Source organism: Babylonia areolata, chromosome 21 (assembly GCF_041734735.1).
Source record: "Babylonia areolata isolate BAREFJ2019XMU chromosome 21, ASM4173473v1, whole genome shotgun sequence".
Classification (NCBI taxonomy): domain Eukaryota; kingdom Metazoa; phylum Mollusca; class Gastropoda; order Neogastropoda; family Buccinidae; genus Babylonia; species Babylonia areolata.
Genome location: NC_134896.1, coordinates 39,664,455 through 39,681,939, shown reverse-complemented (window position 1 = coordinate 39,681,939; position 17,485 = coordinate 39,664,455). Strand labels below are relative to the sequence as shown.

Here is a 17,485-nt window from a genome sequence, read left to right as displayed (position 1 = left end):
CCACCGCCTATTCTGTTATTGATAATAAGTTTGTTTATGTAGTATCTAAATGCCTGCTGCCCATTATGTTATTGATAAGTTTGTTTATATTTAGTGCCTAATCGCCTACTGCCTATTATGTAGTTGCCCTTCGCTCATTCTTTTTGATAAGTCTGTTTATATATAGCACCTGCTTATTTTGTTATTGATAATGATAAGTTTGTTTATATAATGCCTTGTCACCATTCGCCCATTCTGTTATTGATAATTATAAGTTTGTTTATATAATGCATTGTCACCCTCCTCTCATTCTGTTACTGATAACGATAAGTCTGTATGTTTAGCCCTTAATTGTCTGCCGCCATTCTGTTATTGATAAGTTTGTTTATGTAGCATTTAATCGCCCGCCATGCATTCTGTTATTGATAATAAATGTTTATATAGTACCAAATCGCCCTAATCAAAAGTGGGTTTGTAGCATTCATAAAAAAGGAACACACTGGGAAGGGAAAGTTAATTATCCCTTGGTAGTTCATATCACTCCAGCACTCCTTTAAGCTTCTGTCACCCTTGGGCAAAGTGTTTTCATTAATCCCATTATCCTTTCACAAGCGGTTAACATATCTCGGCCTGCATAACAATATAACTCTCCTTGAGACAAATGATAAAGAAACGGTGGTGGTGTTTTAATCCTGTATATGATAAAAGACATTAAAATGAAGATGTAAAAAATCATGCCATGAGTTAATTCTGCAGGAACTGCGTTATGAGCTGAGAATATCTTAACTGACCTTTCCACTCTCCACTGCGACCAATAAATGCAGTGTGTGTTGCTGTGCTTGCGAGCAGGAGAGTTATTTTTGTGGTGACTGGTTCACGTGAACAGTGCGTGTCAACAATGGTGTCTGACCCAGTTTCTTCTCAGTCACAAGGTAGACAACAGAATTAGATGAAGGGGCCCCATCGTGGCTATGTAAAATTCTTAATTTAATCTGTTTCAAATTCTGTGTGCTTTCCTGGATTAGTTTACAAGTCATCAGTGTGTGCAAATTTCGAATAAGAAATGTGGATACTTTCATCATCTCACTGTATGATAGCATAAGAAGGGAGGAAGTTATATATTTTTCCCCCAACTAACTTATCTTACTGATCAGTTTTGAAGTTTTCAGTTCATAAATTGTAACATTTGTTTTTTGGCGATTTTATTTCTTATCCATTCCATTCAAATGGGTCTTCTGTGGGGAAAGTTAGGGGAGCTAACTGGCAGTACTAAGTGAGTTCACAACATGTGAACATGTAGTGGTGAAGTAGTTGTGCTGAGTACTGAAGGATGTTGCCAGGGGTTCAACCTGCAGGAATTGATGAATGTGAACAACATGTAGTAGTATTGTAGCTGTGCTGTGTACTGAAGGCTGTAGCCAGGAGTTCAGTCTGCAAGAATTCATGAATGTGAACATGTAGACAGTTGGTGTTAACATGTAAACATATAGTTATTGTGCTGTGTACTGAAGGCTGTAGCCAGGAGTTCATTCTGCAGGAACTGATGAATGTAAATATGTAGACAGTTAGTGTCAACATCAACATGTAAACCTGTAGTCGTTGTGCTGTGTACTAAAGGCTGTTGACAGTTCATTCTGCAAGAGTTGTGACCATGTAGACACCAGTAGACAGTTGGTGTTGACTTGTCAACATGCAGGCATTTGTTAACATGTAAACCTGTAGTAGTTGTACTGTGTACTGAAATGTGTAGACAGGAGTTCATTCTATAGGAATTGATGAATGTTAACATGCAGACAGTTAGCGTTAACATGTAAACATGAAGGCACATTTAAACCTGTAGTAGCTGTGCCGTGTACTGAAAGCTGTAGCCAGGAGTTCATTCTGCAGGAATTGATGAATGTTAACATGCAGACAGTATTAACATGTAAACATGAAGGCACATTTAAACCTGTAGTAACTGTGCCGTGTACTGAAAGCTGTAGCCAGGAGTTCATTCTGCAGGAGCTGGTGAAGGAGAAGATCCAGAGCCAGGAGCTGAGCAACCAGCTGGAGAAGCTTCACCAGGAGCTGGAGCACATCGGCATCAACCGCCAGAAGCTGGCCATGGCCGAGCAGTCCCAGGACGAAAAGTGAGTGAGGCGCCACACAACCACACACCACCACTCCACAGTGCTGGCCCAGTGGCAGTGTGCCCAACTAGCAAGCCAGTGTCCAGGGGTTCAATTCCCGTATACAGACTGGAATTTTTACTCCCCCCCACCCCCTCCCACCTTCCTCTCCTGACTGCCCCAGTACATGGCGGGGTAAAAAACTGTCATGCATGTAAAAGCCCACTTGTGTACTACGAGTGAACGTGGGAGTTGCAGCCCACAAATAAAGGAGGAGAATAAGATCCCCCACCCACCCGGTCCTTTCCACTAGACCTTGACTCATCTGAATGACTTAAGCACTGAGACCATCATTTAAGGCTTGAATGGTGGTGTGGGTGCTTGCCATTTTGATAAGATGATAAACTAATGTCTCGTGTGCAGAATGCACTTACTTGCTGACTCAGTGCATGTAAAAGAAACCACAGCAAAGGGTTGCAAAATTCAGTAGAAAAACAGTAATGTGCCTTGGTGGTAAAAAAAATACACCTGCAGAGAGGAAAAATGGTGGAGGGGAGAGAGGTTGCTGCACTGTGGTGACATGCTCTCCCTGGGGAAAGCAGCCTGAATCTCACTCAGACAAATCTGTTGTGACAAAAAGCATTACAATCCTATCCAGTCTAGTCCATCAGAAGGTTGAGACAGGGTGCTCACCCAGTCTACCTCTGCTGCTTAGTGATTATTGTCGCAAGTAGTGGGCTTAGCAGTTGATTTCCGGCATGTGTTGAATGAATGAGAGCAGCTGCAGCTGAACATCGTAACACTCAGTGACTCAGCAGCAGTGCAGGGCCTCCTGTGGTGTGCGGCCTTGTAGAGCCCTAGCATTGAAAGCTCCAGGTTGTGAGTTGCTGGCACTGAGTGTGCAGCAGACGAGCTTGGGTGCATGGGGGGACCTTTGAAAAAAAAGAAAAAAGAAAAAAAAAGATTCACCCCCCAAAACGGAGTATGGCTGCCTACATGGCAGGGTAAAAACAGTCATACACATCAAACCCACTCATATACATAAGAATGAACGTGGGAGTTGCAGCCCACGAACGAAGAAGAAGGAGAAGAGAAAAAAACCAGATAAAACTATTAAAAGAACAAGACAACAGAAAAGAAGATTAAAGGGGGAAAAATGATAAGGATGGTTACTGTTTCATATTGATTCATGACTGAATAAGCTCTCAAGATTTTCATTATTAGCCGATCAGAAATTGAAATAGATAAGATGTCATTCTGGTGTTGTGTCAGTAACTGTTCTGATAACGTTGGTCATTGCATCCACAAGTGGGTGCGGGTGTGTGCTGATTATCTGGTTGTGGTTTTCCACAATTTATCTCTGTTCTTATCTTATCTGTCTATTATAATCAATGTGCAATATAGTAGGCTATGCTTATAATTATAGTCAAAATAATGTTTCTTAATTCTCTCTGTTTTTAATTAAGAATACCAGTTATTACCTGCAGTGTTTGGATGTATGTATGAAACGGTGTATGTGATATTTTTTACATTTGTGTCTTCGTAATATTTGTAAAAGCTGTTGTTGACTTTTACATTTATGTTCCCCATGTTGTTTACTTGTCTATGTTGTGATAATGCACCTGACCAAATTTCTCCAGTTGGAGGTAATAAAGTTATTCTTATTCTTATTCTTATATGGTGTGCATGACATAGATCAGAAACGGCTTGGGCCATACTCATTTTTGCTCCCCTTTCGAAACTGTGCCATGATTTTCAGGTGACACTGAAAACTGTTGTTTGTCATTTTTTTTCCCCCCCCTTGCTGTTACAGTCGTCTGAAGGCGCTGGAGAATCTAATGCAGGAGACACTGAAAAAGAACAGTGAAATCAAGGATGAGAAGATTCAGGCTCTGGAAACAAGGTAGTGCTCTCCCTTGTATTTTTTCTGCTCTCTTTTTTTTCATTTTTTCAACTTTATTTTAAATTGTTCCATTAAAAAATTTAAGCATATTGAAAGCTCTTACATTTTTTCTAAAAGAAAGGTGTTTTAATATTAATACAGGAAAATATTTGACTTTGGATTCTGTTCAGAACTGTTTTTCATTTTATTTTGGAAGCTGATGAAGTATTTGCGGACCATGTGCATTTGTGCCATATAAATACTTTTATTATTATGATGATATTTCTGTATTATTGAATTTAACAGACAATAAATGTTGTGTCACAATTTATGTGTGTTTGTTTTGTTATTTCGTTTAGTGCAGCAGTCATACATAACAATTGACATTAGACTGACAGTTGCTTCATGTGATTTCTGTTCTGTAATTTTCATCTCTAATCTTTATTCCTAACTTTCCTGTTTGTGGATGTGCCAGGTACAAATAAAAATAAATTCCATTACTGGTCAAACACAAATAAAAAGGTGGGGTTTTTTTTGGTCCAAAGGAAGAGATAAAAGTGGGGTGGGGGGGATTAATGAGTGCCACCTGCAAATTCATCACATCCTTTTTGATCCGGAGCACAGACTGGAACTTTTTGAGTGAAAAAGACTGAAGCAATGGTTAGTTTTTATTGTACTTTTTTTTTTTACCCTTGACTTCAGAGTAGATGCTAGCTAACGTGGTGATAGCTTTGAGATGGCCTTAGTGGTTGGTGAGGCTCCATGATTTGATTTGATTTGATCTGGGGGCAGACTGGAGGAGTCGAAGAAGCGGAACGTGAAGCTGCAGGACGAGCTGCGCGAGGTGCGTCGGGAGAGCGAGATGGTGAAACAGCGCTATGAGGAGGAGGTGGCCTCCCACACACACAGCGCTGGGCACGACCATGACAAGCCTGCCAGGGCTCGCGACAGGTCTGTGTGTGTGGGTGTAAGGGGAGGGGTTGGGGTGGTGGGGCGTGTGGGTGTGTGTCGTGTGTTTGTGTGCATGGATGTGTTTGTGTGCATGGATGTGGTTTTTTTTTTTTTGTGTGTGTGTGTGTGTGCATGGATGTGTTTGTGTGTGTGTGTATGTGTGTGTGTAAACATGTTTGTGTGTGGTTTACGCACTCTGTCATACTTGAGCATGTCTCTGTGTGACAACATGTGTGTTTCATGCAGGTGATTGTTTGCAGGATGCATGGTTTGTATGTTCCCGCATAAATGTATTGTATGGAGAAATGATAAAATATATTCTTACTTATTCTGTGCGTAAGGAAGGAAGGAAGGTGCCGATACAGTGTCTGTGAGATTTGTCTAAACTCATTGACGCCTCCTTGAGAAACAGAAGCAGGATCTGTGCATAACACAAAAAGCTGTGACCTGATGTTTTATTGATCAGTAATACTATGGATGGTTCTCATGTGTACCTTTCTCCAGTAAAGGCGTTCCTTATTCAAGAGCAGAGTTATACAATAAGGGTTAATGAAGTGGACGTTGTTCTTAGATCACAGCGAGAGCTTGTTTCTCTTTTAAGTTCAGCTTCCTGAAGCCCATCTTGGTGAAAGAAAACAAACAGAAATAAATGTTATAATGGTATGTAAAAATAATAATGTTAATAATAGATATAAAAAGAGCTGTGACGTGTGTTGCTCACAGGGTGGTGTGCATATAAATGTTAATGATAATACTATAATAATATATAATAATGATAATGATGTTAATGATTAATATGAAGAGAACTGTGACCTGTATTTCTCACAGGGTAGTGTGCACATGAATGTTAGTAATGATATAAATATATCATAGTAATGATTGTAATGTTAATAATAAGATATAAAAAAAAAAGATCTGTGACATGTTGTAATGTTAATAATAAGATATAAAAAAAAGATCTGTGACATGTTTCTGGCAGAGTGGTGCGGACATAAATGTTAATGATAGTATAATAATATGACATTAATAATGTTAATGATCAATAAAATAAAAAAGATATGTGACATGTTTCTTGCAGAGTGGTGCGCACATAAATGTTAATGATAGTATAATAATATGACATTAATAATGTCAATAGATCAATAAAATAAAATAAAAAAAGATCTGTGACATGTTTCTCGCAGGGTGGCACGCACATAAATGTTAATAATGATATAATAATATATGATGATAATGTTAATAATAAATATAAAGAGCTGTGACCTGTGTTTCTCACGGTGTTGTACACACATTGATGTTGATAATGATATGATAATATAATAATAATGATGATGTTAATAATGAATGAGAAAAAGAACTGTGATGTCTGTTGCCCACAGGATGGTGCATACGTAAATGTTAATAATTATATGATAATATATAATGATAATAATGTTATTATAATAGTTATCAAGAGATCTGTGACGTGTGTTGCCCGCAGGGTGGTACGCACGGAGGTGCACCACGTGCAGTCCAGCCCGGCCACCAACCCCACCAAGGAGATCCTGGAGCTGAAGGACCACCTGGTGCAGCTGGAAAGAACCGTGAGTCCTTGGCCTGTAGCGTCACTGTCCATGCTTAAATTAAAGCAAAAACATCTGTGTTGTGTTGCTGCTGGCTTCTTGGGGGTTTTGTTGTGTTGCTGACTACATGTCATGCTCGTATACAGGCAGGGAACAGAATTCACTAGACTTAAGATTGTGACTAGATTACTGCTGTATGTTTGTTTGTATGTGTGTATGAGCTGAAAAAGTCTAGGAAAAATATATTTTGCCCCTTATGGTCTGGAAAAGTCCTGGAAATTTCATAAATCCTATCACCAAAAAAAAAAAGGAAAAAGAAAAAGAATGCACACACACACACACATGCATGCACACACACGCACCCAAAAGAAAGAAATGATGAAAATCTAATATTAATACCAGTACGTCTACCAATCTCTTTTGTCAACAGAGTAGCCGACGAAATTTTGATTCAGATTGGCTTTGTTGTGTGGCTGGTATGGAAAATGTTGGGTCTGGTCAGGAAGAAGTATGAAATTTTGTACGGTCTGGTCTGTGGGGGCACCCTGGGAACACAACACCACGACTGACAGCGGTGGTAACGGTCCCCTGTGCAGAGATGCCAACCCCTGTCAAGTGTTTTTAGGAACAATTAGGAAATTTGGTACGAACATTTTGAATTTGGTAGAAACACTTGGACTCCGAGCCATATCAGCTAACAGGCACAGATGCTGTTTGACCGAGAAGCAACTTGATTTAGCCATGTTCTTTCTTGTTCAGGGGGCAAACAAACAATTAAGCTGATTGGTCCACTCAATGCTGTTTCAGTGTAAACACGCATGCAGTTAGTTGAGCATCATCACATGAGACCAAGGTTAGTTGTGACTGCCCTGGCCTTGTGATTGATACGTCTAGAGCATGCAGCTAATGTCACGACAGGAAAGCATGTGACCATGCTATGTAGATGAAAAATGAACGTCGGAACAAACTGAAATCGAGCGTTTACCAAATACAGCGAAATCGTAACGGTTGGCATCTCGTTGTGTGTGTGTGTGTGTGTGTGTGTGTGTGCGTGCATGCGTGCGTGCGTGCGTGCGTGCCGTGTTCCAGAATGCCACCCTGATGGCTGACAACAGCAACCTACAGGGCAACGTGACGGCCGTGTCGGACCAGTGCCAGAAGCTGGAGAGGCAGGTCGCCAGCCTGCATTCCCAGAATTCACAGCTTCAGGGGCAGACCACCTCACTGCAGTCCCACAATGCACAGCTGCAGGTCAGTGAGGCTAAGCCCTGCGAGGAAAGAGGCACAGGGAGAGAGAGACACACACACACATTTAAAAAAAAAAAAAAATCATTCATGATTAAGCAAACGTTGTGTTGACGATAGGTACACAACAAAAATACACAATAAAACAAATGATGTGTTGACGACAGTTACAAGGTACTCAACAAAAATGCACATTATCACTGTTCATAGCTGAAATGGTTTATTTAACATGCTGCACACACACACAACACAGGCAGGAAACACACACAAAAACACATCCGGAAATGAATTTTGTCGGTTGCTAAGAAAAAATTATTTTGTTATGTTTATTTGGGTGTAAGCTTGAGTGGTCTTTTGTAGTTGTATTTAGTTATTAACAATATTCTTTATGATTGTATTGTGTATGCATAAAAAATATGTTTGTGTATTGCCCCCAAGGGGGGAGGGAACTGGTGAAATAAACCTCTCTCACCTCACCTCACCATGACAGGTGGAGAACACGACGCTGCAGAGCAAGTGCGCCTCACTGGCTGGAGAGAAGTCGGAGCTGCAGACCCAGCTGTCCAACCTGGAGACGGAGCACGACGTGCTGATCCAGCGACAGGAGGACATGGCCACACGCTACAAGGCGCTGGGGCGTGACCACGACACGCTGCAGGACCTTCACAAGCAGCTGTCCCTGGAGTATGAGGCCCTCATCTCTGAGCACGGTTCCCTCAAGTCGCTGCACAAGTCGCTCAAGGCCGAGCTGAAGGAGGTCCAGGATCAACTGGAGGCTTTCTTGCAGGTCAGAATACACCCGGGTCATTGTTCTTTTTTTTGTGTTTGTGTGTGTGTGTGTGTGTTGGGGGCAGTGGGGTGGGGGTGGGGTTCTTATTAGAACCTTAACATCTACATCAGATCAAAGTTTACACCAGAAAAACTTTGATATACAGACATATGTGTGTGTATGCGTGTGATTTTAAGGTTTACATGAGCACACACACACACACACACATTAAATAAAATAAAATATTTTAAGCAAGAAAAATATTTTCATTTTCATGAATTTGCCTGAGTACACACTGACCATCACAGGGCAGTTTACATGGACTAAGATGTTCCTTCATTGTTGGATACATGAAGCAGTCAAAGCGTTCCATTCACAGTGATCCTCAGCCATTTTCTGTCAACAAGGCCTGAGGTCTCTCCCCACTGTTTTCCGCCAGCTCATCTTGGGCCATCCCCTCTTCCTCTTTCTCTTAGGAGGTGCTGTAACAGAATTGGTTAACTCACTCAGTACGGCCAGTCCTCTCTTCTCCTCTACACAGACCCCTCGGATGTCCAGTGGGTGTCTGAATGACCCAACCTTTAGCTTCTGTCGTCAGAATTGTGGTGTTCTTTGTCAACATTCACCTCTTCAGTATAAGAGCCTTCCGCTTGCAATATTTTGATGATGGTAATTGGGGTCAAACGCTGTTAATGTCGTCTCTTTCGCCGTTCGTATGTAGAGAGTCAAGCATTGGACTCTCTGAGTCAGTACTCCCTTGTGGACAGGGTTCAAAGCCCTGTTTTGGCATGGTGTTGTGTTGTATGGAAAAGCACATTACCCTGGTTTTCCTCACTCCACCCAGGTGTAAATGTGCTCCTGACTTAAGTCAGGGAAAGTTCAAACAGCAAAAGGACAGGACTGGGCCCCACCTTCCTGTCCTGAGCCCTAGGAACACTGGATATGAATTCACTGCCCCAGTGGCCATAAAAGGCTTGTGGGACCTTAACCTCTGAAGTGTCAGAGAAAAAACAGTAGAAAGTGGTGTTTCAAGTCATAAAACAATATCCAAAACAATAAGCCTACAACTGAGAAAATGGTCTGCAGACATACCACTCTTGATGAATTGTGAATGTTCAGCCTTCCAGAGTTATTTCCCTTTTCTGATGATGGCATAATATGTTTTATGGCATTCAAGGGGTTGGAACTTTAACTGCAACTTCTCTGCCCTTCAAGAGGGCAAGGACGACGAGGGTTTGTCTGTCACAGTCCCAGCATCAGCAATCCGCAGAGAACCATCAATGTTAGGTCGCTTAGGAGGCCACACACTAGTGCCTGTTCTGATTTAACATACTTTGGACACCACCTGCTGGTGACAATAATGGCTTAGTCACGGAGCCAGACTGAATGAGCGTCTCCCCCCCCCCGTTACCTGTAACTTACTTCCCTCTCTCTCTGAAGGGCAAGGATGACGAGAAGAAGATCCGCGACATCCTAGAGAAGGAGCGTCAGCAGCTGAAGCTGGAGCAGCGCTCGCTGGGCAACCTGCAGATGGACTACAGCCGCCTGCGTGACGACCACGATCGCATGCGCAAGGCCTACGACCGGCTGAGCAAGGACTACACGGACTCCCTGGCCAGCCACAAGGCGCTGAAGAGCGAGCTGAACGCCCTGCAGCTCAAGGCCACGGAGCAGATGGGGGAGCTGACCGAGTGCAAGGAGCACCTCACCTCCGCCGTCAGCGAGGTGCAGAAAGCAGAGAACAGGCTGGAGGTGAGGGTGTGTGTGTGTGTGTGGAGCATGGGGGGAGGGGCGGTGGGAGTGGGTGGGTGGGGGGGGGGTCTCTGTGTGTTTGTGTGTGGGGGAATGGTGTGGGAGGAGGGAGGGGTGTTGTGTGTGTGGGGAGGCTGGTGGGGGGGGAGTGTGGGGGGGGGAGGAGGGAGGGGTGTTGTGTGTGTGGGGAGGCTGGTGGGGGGGGAGTGTGGGTGGGAGTGGTGTGGGAGGAGGGAGGGGTGTTGTGTGTGTGGGGAGGATGGTGGGGGGGGGAGTGTGGGGTGGGGGAGTAGTGTGGGAGGAGGGAGGGGTGTTGCGTGTGTGGGGAGGCTGGTGGGGGGGGGGAGTAGTGTGGGAGGAGGGAGGGGTGTTGTGTGTGGGGGGAGGCTGGTGGGGGGGGGGAGTAGTGTGGGAGGAGGGAGGGGTGTTGTGTGTGTGGGGAGGATGGGGGGGAGTGTAGGGGAGTAGTGTGGGAGGAGGGAGGGGTGTTGTGTGTGGGGGGAGGCTGGTGGGGGGGCGGAGTAGTGTGGGAGGAGGGAGGGGTGTTGTGTGTGTGGGGAGGATGGGGGGGGGGGAGTGTAGGGGAGTAGTGTGGGAGGAGGGAGGGGTGTTGTGTGTGTGGGGAGGCTGGTGGGGGGGGGGGAGTAGTGTGGGAGGAGGGAGGGGTGTTGTGTGTGTGGGGAGGATGGGGGGGAGTGTAGGGGAGTAGTGTGGGAGGAGGGAGGGGTGTTGTGTGTGGGGGGAGGCTGGTGGGGGGGGGGAGTAGTGTGGGAGGAGGGAGGGGTGTTGTGTGTGTGGGGAGGATGGGGGGGGAGTGTAGGGGAGTAGTGTGGGAGGAGGGAGGGGTGTTGTGTGTGGGGGGAGGCTGGTGGGGAGGGGAGTAGTGTGGGAGGAGGGAGGGGTGTTGTGTGTGGGGGGAGGATGGGGGGGGGTGTAGGGGAGTAGTGTGGGAGGAGGGAGGGGTGTTGCGTGTGTGGGGAGGATGGGGGTGGGGGAGTGGGAGAGGAGAAGCACCTGACCTCTGCTGTCAGCAAGGTTCAGAAAGCCGAAAGCCGAGAACAGGCTTGAGTGATGTTAGGTGAGGGGTAGTGGTGGAGGGGGTTGGGGGTGGGGGAGAAGTGTTGGTGTCTTGTATCTTGTGTGTGTGGTGGGGGGATGAGTGTGGAGGTACTTCTTGATTTTTGTTTTGTTTATTCCCCAGAGTAGATGCAGTCTTGCATAAATGGATCAGTCGGCACACACTGACACCTCCTTGAAACTGAATAAATGGTGGATAAATCTACTAGGTCTTGGGGACTTTCAACAAATAAAGGTGATCGTTTTCACTCACACACACAAACACACACACACAAGGACAAACACACATGGAGGCACATATGAACTACACACACACACACACACACACACACATGGGACACAGACATACACACACATGCATGCATGCGTTTGCGCACACACTCACACACTTACCTTCAACTTTTAAAGTGGCTGTAATGGGTTTTTTTTTTCCCCCCCACTGTCTCCCCCCCTGTGCCGTCAGACGATGTACCAAGTGAACGAACGTCTGGAGAACGAGAACCAGACGTTGCTGCTGCAGATCCAGCAGTTACTGAACCAGAACCACGACCTGCTGACACAGGCCCTCAACAGCAAGGACCACTTCGCTGAGGAGGAGAAACAGTACCTGTGTGTACCTGTCAAGTTTTTAAGCCCTCTTTGTTTTGATGTCTTTTTTCAAGTTTTTAAGCCTTGTTTTGATGTCTTTTTTCAAGTTTTTAAGCCCTCTTGTTTTGATGTCTTTTTTCAAGTTTTTAAGCCTTCTTGTTTTGATATCTTTTTTCAAAAGTTTTTAAGCCCTCTTGTTTTGATGTCTTTTTTCAAGTTTTTAAGCCTTGTTTTGATGTCTTTTTTCAAGTTTTTAAGCCCTCTTGTTTTGATGTCTTTTTTGTTGTTGTTTTTTGTCTTTAAGGCTCTTTACCAGTTTTCTAAACTCTGGAAAGATTAACTGTATGATTTGTTGTTTCTTTATCGTTATGTTTAATGTGTTAAGCGCTGCGAGCCTCTGTGTGAGGGAGCATCGCTATAGAAGAGCACTTCGTTATTATTGTTGTTATGATGATTTCAGGGGAGGAGAAAGTGCCTGTTCACAAAACTGTTTCTTTCTTTACTTTTTATTCCTTTATCTTCTTAAAAAACCTTTTTCTTTTCTCTTTTAATATTGTTTTGGAAGTACTTTCGTTAGGAAAGCCTTCTTTCTGTCTGATGACTGTGGCTCATGTTTATGAACAAAATGTGTCTGTTGGCTGTGTGTGTGGGTGAGTGGGTGGGTGCATGCGTGCAGGTGGGCAGGCAGGTGCATGCGGTGTGTGTCCATGGTAAACCATAACAGAACTGGGTTTAAAAATAGTAAAAACAAATGAACCAAAAAAAAAAAAAAAAGGTTCTTTCCACACGTGCCATTTATGATGACAGTGCATTACCTGGAAGGGCACAGAAAGTGAAAAGATATTTCCACAATCATTTTACTGTTACAGTTCTTTTTTCTTTTTCATAAAACTTTCGCACATTCACCTTACAAATTGACTCATTGTTTAATAGCAGTCATTTTTATAATTTTTAGTTGAACTAGTAACTTATTCTGCTTTGTGTGGATGTAACATTGATGTGATGATGTTGTATTCTTTTACTATATATTTTCATTCTTTTTTTTCTTTTTTTTTTTCCAGGGAAAAGTTGTCAGAACTGCGTCGTCAAAAGGAGAGACTGGAAGAAAAGATCATGGAACACTACAAGAACAGATTGAATTCTCCCAAAAAGTGAGTTTCCTTTCACATTTAAATTGTGCATGAGTTTGAAACGTGTCAGAAATCTTCTGCTAAAGGTTAGAGGAAGAACTGTTATTTTCAGTCAAGGAGGCACAACTTAATATAGGGCGCATTCCCTCTAATTCAAAGAAAAAAGAAGAGAAAAATCCCAGAATAAAGCGCACTTGTGTGTTAGATACTGTCAGATTACAGTCAACCTGATGAAAGTCAAAAGTAACTTTAGAATTAGCAATTCATGGCTGAACGAAACTAACAGTGTCACTAACTTTCAACACTGTAACATTTGTAATAATGTAAAATGAAGAAAAGAAACAGGAAGATGAACTTCCACACTTATAAATTGGATTGATAGTTATTACTGTGTTAGACTGCTAAGAAATCTGAACTTGCAGAGTCTGATAAGAAAAATCATCAAACCTCTCCTGACATGTTAGCATTCAAGGTGAAGGTCACAATAAAACCTTCCAATTCTGTTGCAGGCCAAAGTATATCAACTGCTTTGTTGTTTGCATTTGCCATGCTGTTGCCTGTGTTTTTGAAGTCATCAGTAATAATAATAATAATAATGGATACTTATGTAGCACACTATCCAGAAATCTGCTCTAGGTGCTTTACAAAAACACTTTTGTTAACATAAAACATTACATCAATGTTACATACACACACATCAAAATATGACTACACACACACACACACACTGCATACATACATTTTAACATATATGTGTATCTAACAGCTACCCTAACACGTACGCACACATAGGCAGGCACAAACTTACATAAACACATGCACACACAATACACATTCATATACATGTATGTACACATACATATGTAAACACACATAGTCAAGCACAGCTAACGCAAAGGAAATGGACCTGCCACAATTGAACTTATTGCAGAGGGAAAAGGTAGTGTTCAACAGTAGTGTTCAACTGAACTGCTTGATCAATCATCTGTTGAAACACAAAATCAAAAGATGCACTTTGTTTCCAGTGTAATGCTGACTGTCACAAGGATTTCTGCTGACTAACACATGAAATAATGAGCTGTAGGCTCTTTGATTTACTGACTGTGTCAGAGCAGGGAAGTTTTTGTTTATTTCTGTGTGCCAACCTCTGATCAGTTTTCAACTAACAACACAAATTTACCCCAATCTTTTCGTTCATCAGTATTTTTTTTTTTTAGCTTGTTTGTTATATCTTGTGATATTTGCTAGGAAATGCCTGCTTGTTCTGTTACTAACTTTATTTGTGGATAAGGCGCATTGCAAGGCTGTCTACTCTCCCCAACACTCTTCAACATCTTCTTAGAAAGAATAATGACTGACGCACTGGAAGAGCATGTAGGAACAGTCAGCATAGGCGGCAGAACAATCACAAACCTACGTTTTGCCGACGACATTGATGGACTGGCTGGGAAAGAAGAAGAACTGGCAAGCCTGGTCAAACATCTAGACAAAGCCTCCACATCGTATGGAATGCAAATCAGTGCGGAGAAAACCAAACTGATGACTAACAACACCAACGGCATCAGCATTGACATCAAAGTCAACGACGAAAAGCTTAAAACAGTCCACAGCTTCAAATATCTGGGAGCAATCGTGTCAGATGAAGGATCTAAACCAGAAGTACTCTCGAGAATTGCCCAAACAACAATGGCACTCAACAAGCTGAACACCATCTGGAACAACAAAAACATCGCTCTCAGCTCAAAAATCAGACTGATGCGTTCCCTGGTTATATCAATATTGCTCTACACCTGCGAGACTTGGACCCTGACTGCGGACATCGAGAGAAGAATCCAAGCTGTCGAGATGAGATGCTTTCGTAGACTACTTGGCATCTCCTACAGAGACCACATCACTAACACGGAAGTGAAGAACAGAATCAAGCAAAGTATTGGACCCTACGAAGACCTTCTGTCCATAGTGAAAAAACGCAAACTTAGGTGGTATGGACACATCTCCCGATCATCTGGTCTTGCCAAAACGTTCCTGCAAGGCACCGTACAAGGAGGCAGAAGGAGAGGACGGCAGAAGAAGAGATGGGAAGACAACATCCGGGGGTGGACAGGCTTGACGCTCGGTGACGCCCTGAGGAAATCAGAAAACCGTGAAGAGTGGAGAGGGGTGGTGGCCAGGTCAGCAGCGGTGCCCCAACGGTCTGAACCCAGACTACGGGAGAGGTGAAGGTGAAGGTGAAGGCGCATTGGTGTGGCAATTGGTTGCATCAACCTCAAGAAGTGATACCTCACAAAAACATCAGATATACTGGTTAACAAATAGTAAAGAGTGGTAACTCTCTCCATTACACAAGGTACACAACTTCAAGTCAGTGATGCTTACGCTACAGATTCAGCTAGCACACAGGTAAATAAAAGGTACATTGGAACAAACCCAGACACTTCCTCAAAAAGGAAGCGCTGGGCCTGTCCTTATACCAATCATTTGGTATGTGCACACAGCAGCAAAGACAGAAGAAATGTGCAAACACAAATTAGCTTTTATTCAAGGTTGGCATAGCCTCTTTAATCCTGAATGAGCCACAGATATACTGGGATGTTTCTTTAAGATTTTCACAACACTTCAGTCGTCGCTGAGCTGGACAGGTTCTCCTTGTAGTTCTACTAAGCATCAGAAAATCAGGTTCTTTTGCATCATTCATGTCAGACACAGGGAAAAAGTATGCATGACTATGGAAGTCACCTTTATCATCAAACTGGTTCTGCTGTTACAGGAACAAAGGCATTGGCGCTATGATTGCCAGAAAGGCCAGAAACATCATCTCCAGGGTGAGACTTATCATCTTGTTTGTATAATGTCATGTTTAGTTTAAAGCATTGGTATAATTTCTTTCAGAGCATCTCCATGTCTTGAAAAGCAGTCTTGTTCCCATGTCAGTATGATGACCACAGCCTATGATGACGACAACCTCAAATGGTTTGAAGGATATCAGTCAATAGTTCATTAAATGAGTCCTGAATGTCAGTATGAATTCTTCATGTGGTCCTGTTATTGTTTCTTCAGGTAAGCATACACTGGAGTTTGACACACAGCTGTTGATATATAAATTTAAAAAGTGGGAAGAAGGAACAATTAAATATTAGCTGTCAAAAGATGGTCATCCACAAAGAGGTGTTATCACTATGTAGACACAGAGGTTGAATTTTAATTTAAAAAAAAAAAGGATATATATATATATATATATATATGTATATAAGGTGCGCTGTGTAGTAGGAAACCATGGCACGCCTGGTTTTTGTGCTTTCTGATGACAACAATGGGTTTTGTTCCCACTATTAACGCGTGACCCAACAGCAATCTAATTCACAGGCCCCCAGACGCAGCAAGAGCCGCCCCGACCTCACCACCATCAACGACAACTCCTCTCAGGGCTCCGGTTCCCATGGAGACTCCATGGAGACGGTCGGTGATGGACTGAAGAGAGGTGGGTGGGGCAGTGTTCATTTTCCTGGCTCTCTCTTTCCCTCTGTCTCTCTGTCTCAGTCTTTCATCTCTTGTCTTTCATTCTGTCACTCTCTCTCTTTGTCTCTTTCTGTCTATACCGCTTTCTTTCTCTGTCTCTCTCTCTCTCTCTCTCTCTCTCTCTTTTTCTCTTATTCTCTTTGTTTCTTTCTTATATTGTTTTCTTATGTATAAAGTATGTTGACATATTCGCCTATGTCACAAGGATCTCATGGCCACTGACATTCAAGTGTCAAAGTGTGTCCCTCATTCTTTTGTGTGTCGTATCACAGAAATGTTGTTGTTGAAGGAGAATGGATTTTTTTTTTTTTTTCCAATAGTCATCATCCAGTGTTACCTGATTCTTTCATTCAGTGGATAGATTGACCCAGTTTATGGTTGCACTGTTTGTTGGATTCATTTTCAGTTATTTGTCAGCTTCTGAAAATTATTTGGCAGCTGCACATTATGTCCAAAAATTGATCACTTGCAAGGGTGTTAACTGACTTGGGTTTACATTATGGTAAATTCTTGTCAATGCTTCGCCCTTACTGCTTTAGCAGCACACCCATCCAGTATGTGTTTGGAGCAGCCAGTGCCATGTTTTTTACTTTGCTTTACGGAATGCTGTAATATGATTGAACGGAACATCTTTTGTTCCCTAGGGAAGTATGAAAGACTGTCTCTGCTTTTGTAGAGGTCAGCTGACTTGGCCAACATTTAGACGGGCGCAATAGCTGAGCGGTTAAAGCGTTGGACTGTCAATCTGAGGGTCCCGGGTTCGAATCACGGTGACGGCGCCTGGTGGGTAAAGGGTGGAGATTTTTACGATCTCCCAGGTCAACATATGTGCAGACCTGCTAGTGCCTGAACCCCCTTCGTGTGTATATGCAAGCAGAAGATCAAATACGCACGTTAAAGATCCTGTAATCCATGTCAGCGTTCGG

The 17,485-nt window shown here is 43.1% G+C and overlaps 1 protein-coding gene across 1 annotated transcript in view; it reads left to right on the top strand.

The window, feature by feature from the left end:
- LOC143296482 (uncharacterized) overlaps positions 1-17,485 on the top strand; it is a 166,934-nt gene that overhangs the window by 126,624 nt on the left and 22,825 nt on the right. Inside the window, exons 17-27 of the mRNA XM_076608443.1 lie at positions 1,981-2,108; positions 3,901-3,990; positions 4,762-4,920; positions 6,401-6,503; positions 7,572-7,733; positions 8,218-8,514; positions 9,937-10,248; positions 11,789-11,934; positions 12,975-13,064; positions 15,811-15,865; positions 16,407-16,521. Coding sequence (XP_076464558.1) covers positions 1,981-2,108; positions 3,901-3,990; positions 4,762-4,920; positions 6,401-6,503; positions 7,572-7,733; positions 8,218-8,514; positions 9,937-10,248; positions 11,789-11,934; positions 12,975-13,064; positions 15,811-15,865; positions 16,407-16,521 — 1,657 coding nt within the window. The remainder of the gene's footprint in view (positions 1-1,980; positions 2,109-3,900; positions 3,991-4,761; positions 4,921-6,400; positions 6,504-7,571; positions 7,734-8,217; positions 8,515-9,936; positions 10,249-11,788; positions 11,935-12,974; positions 13,065-15,810; positions 15,866-16,406; positions 16,522-17,485) is intronic.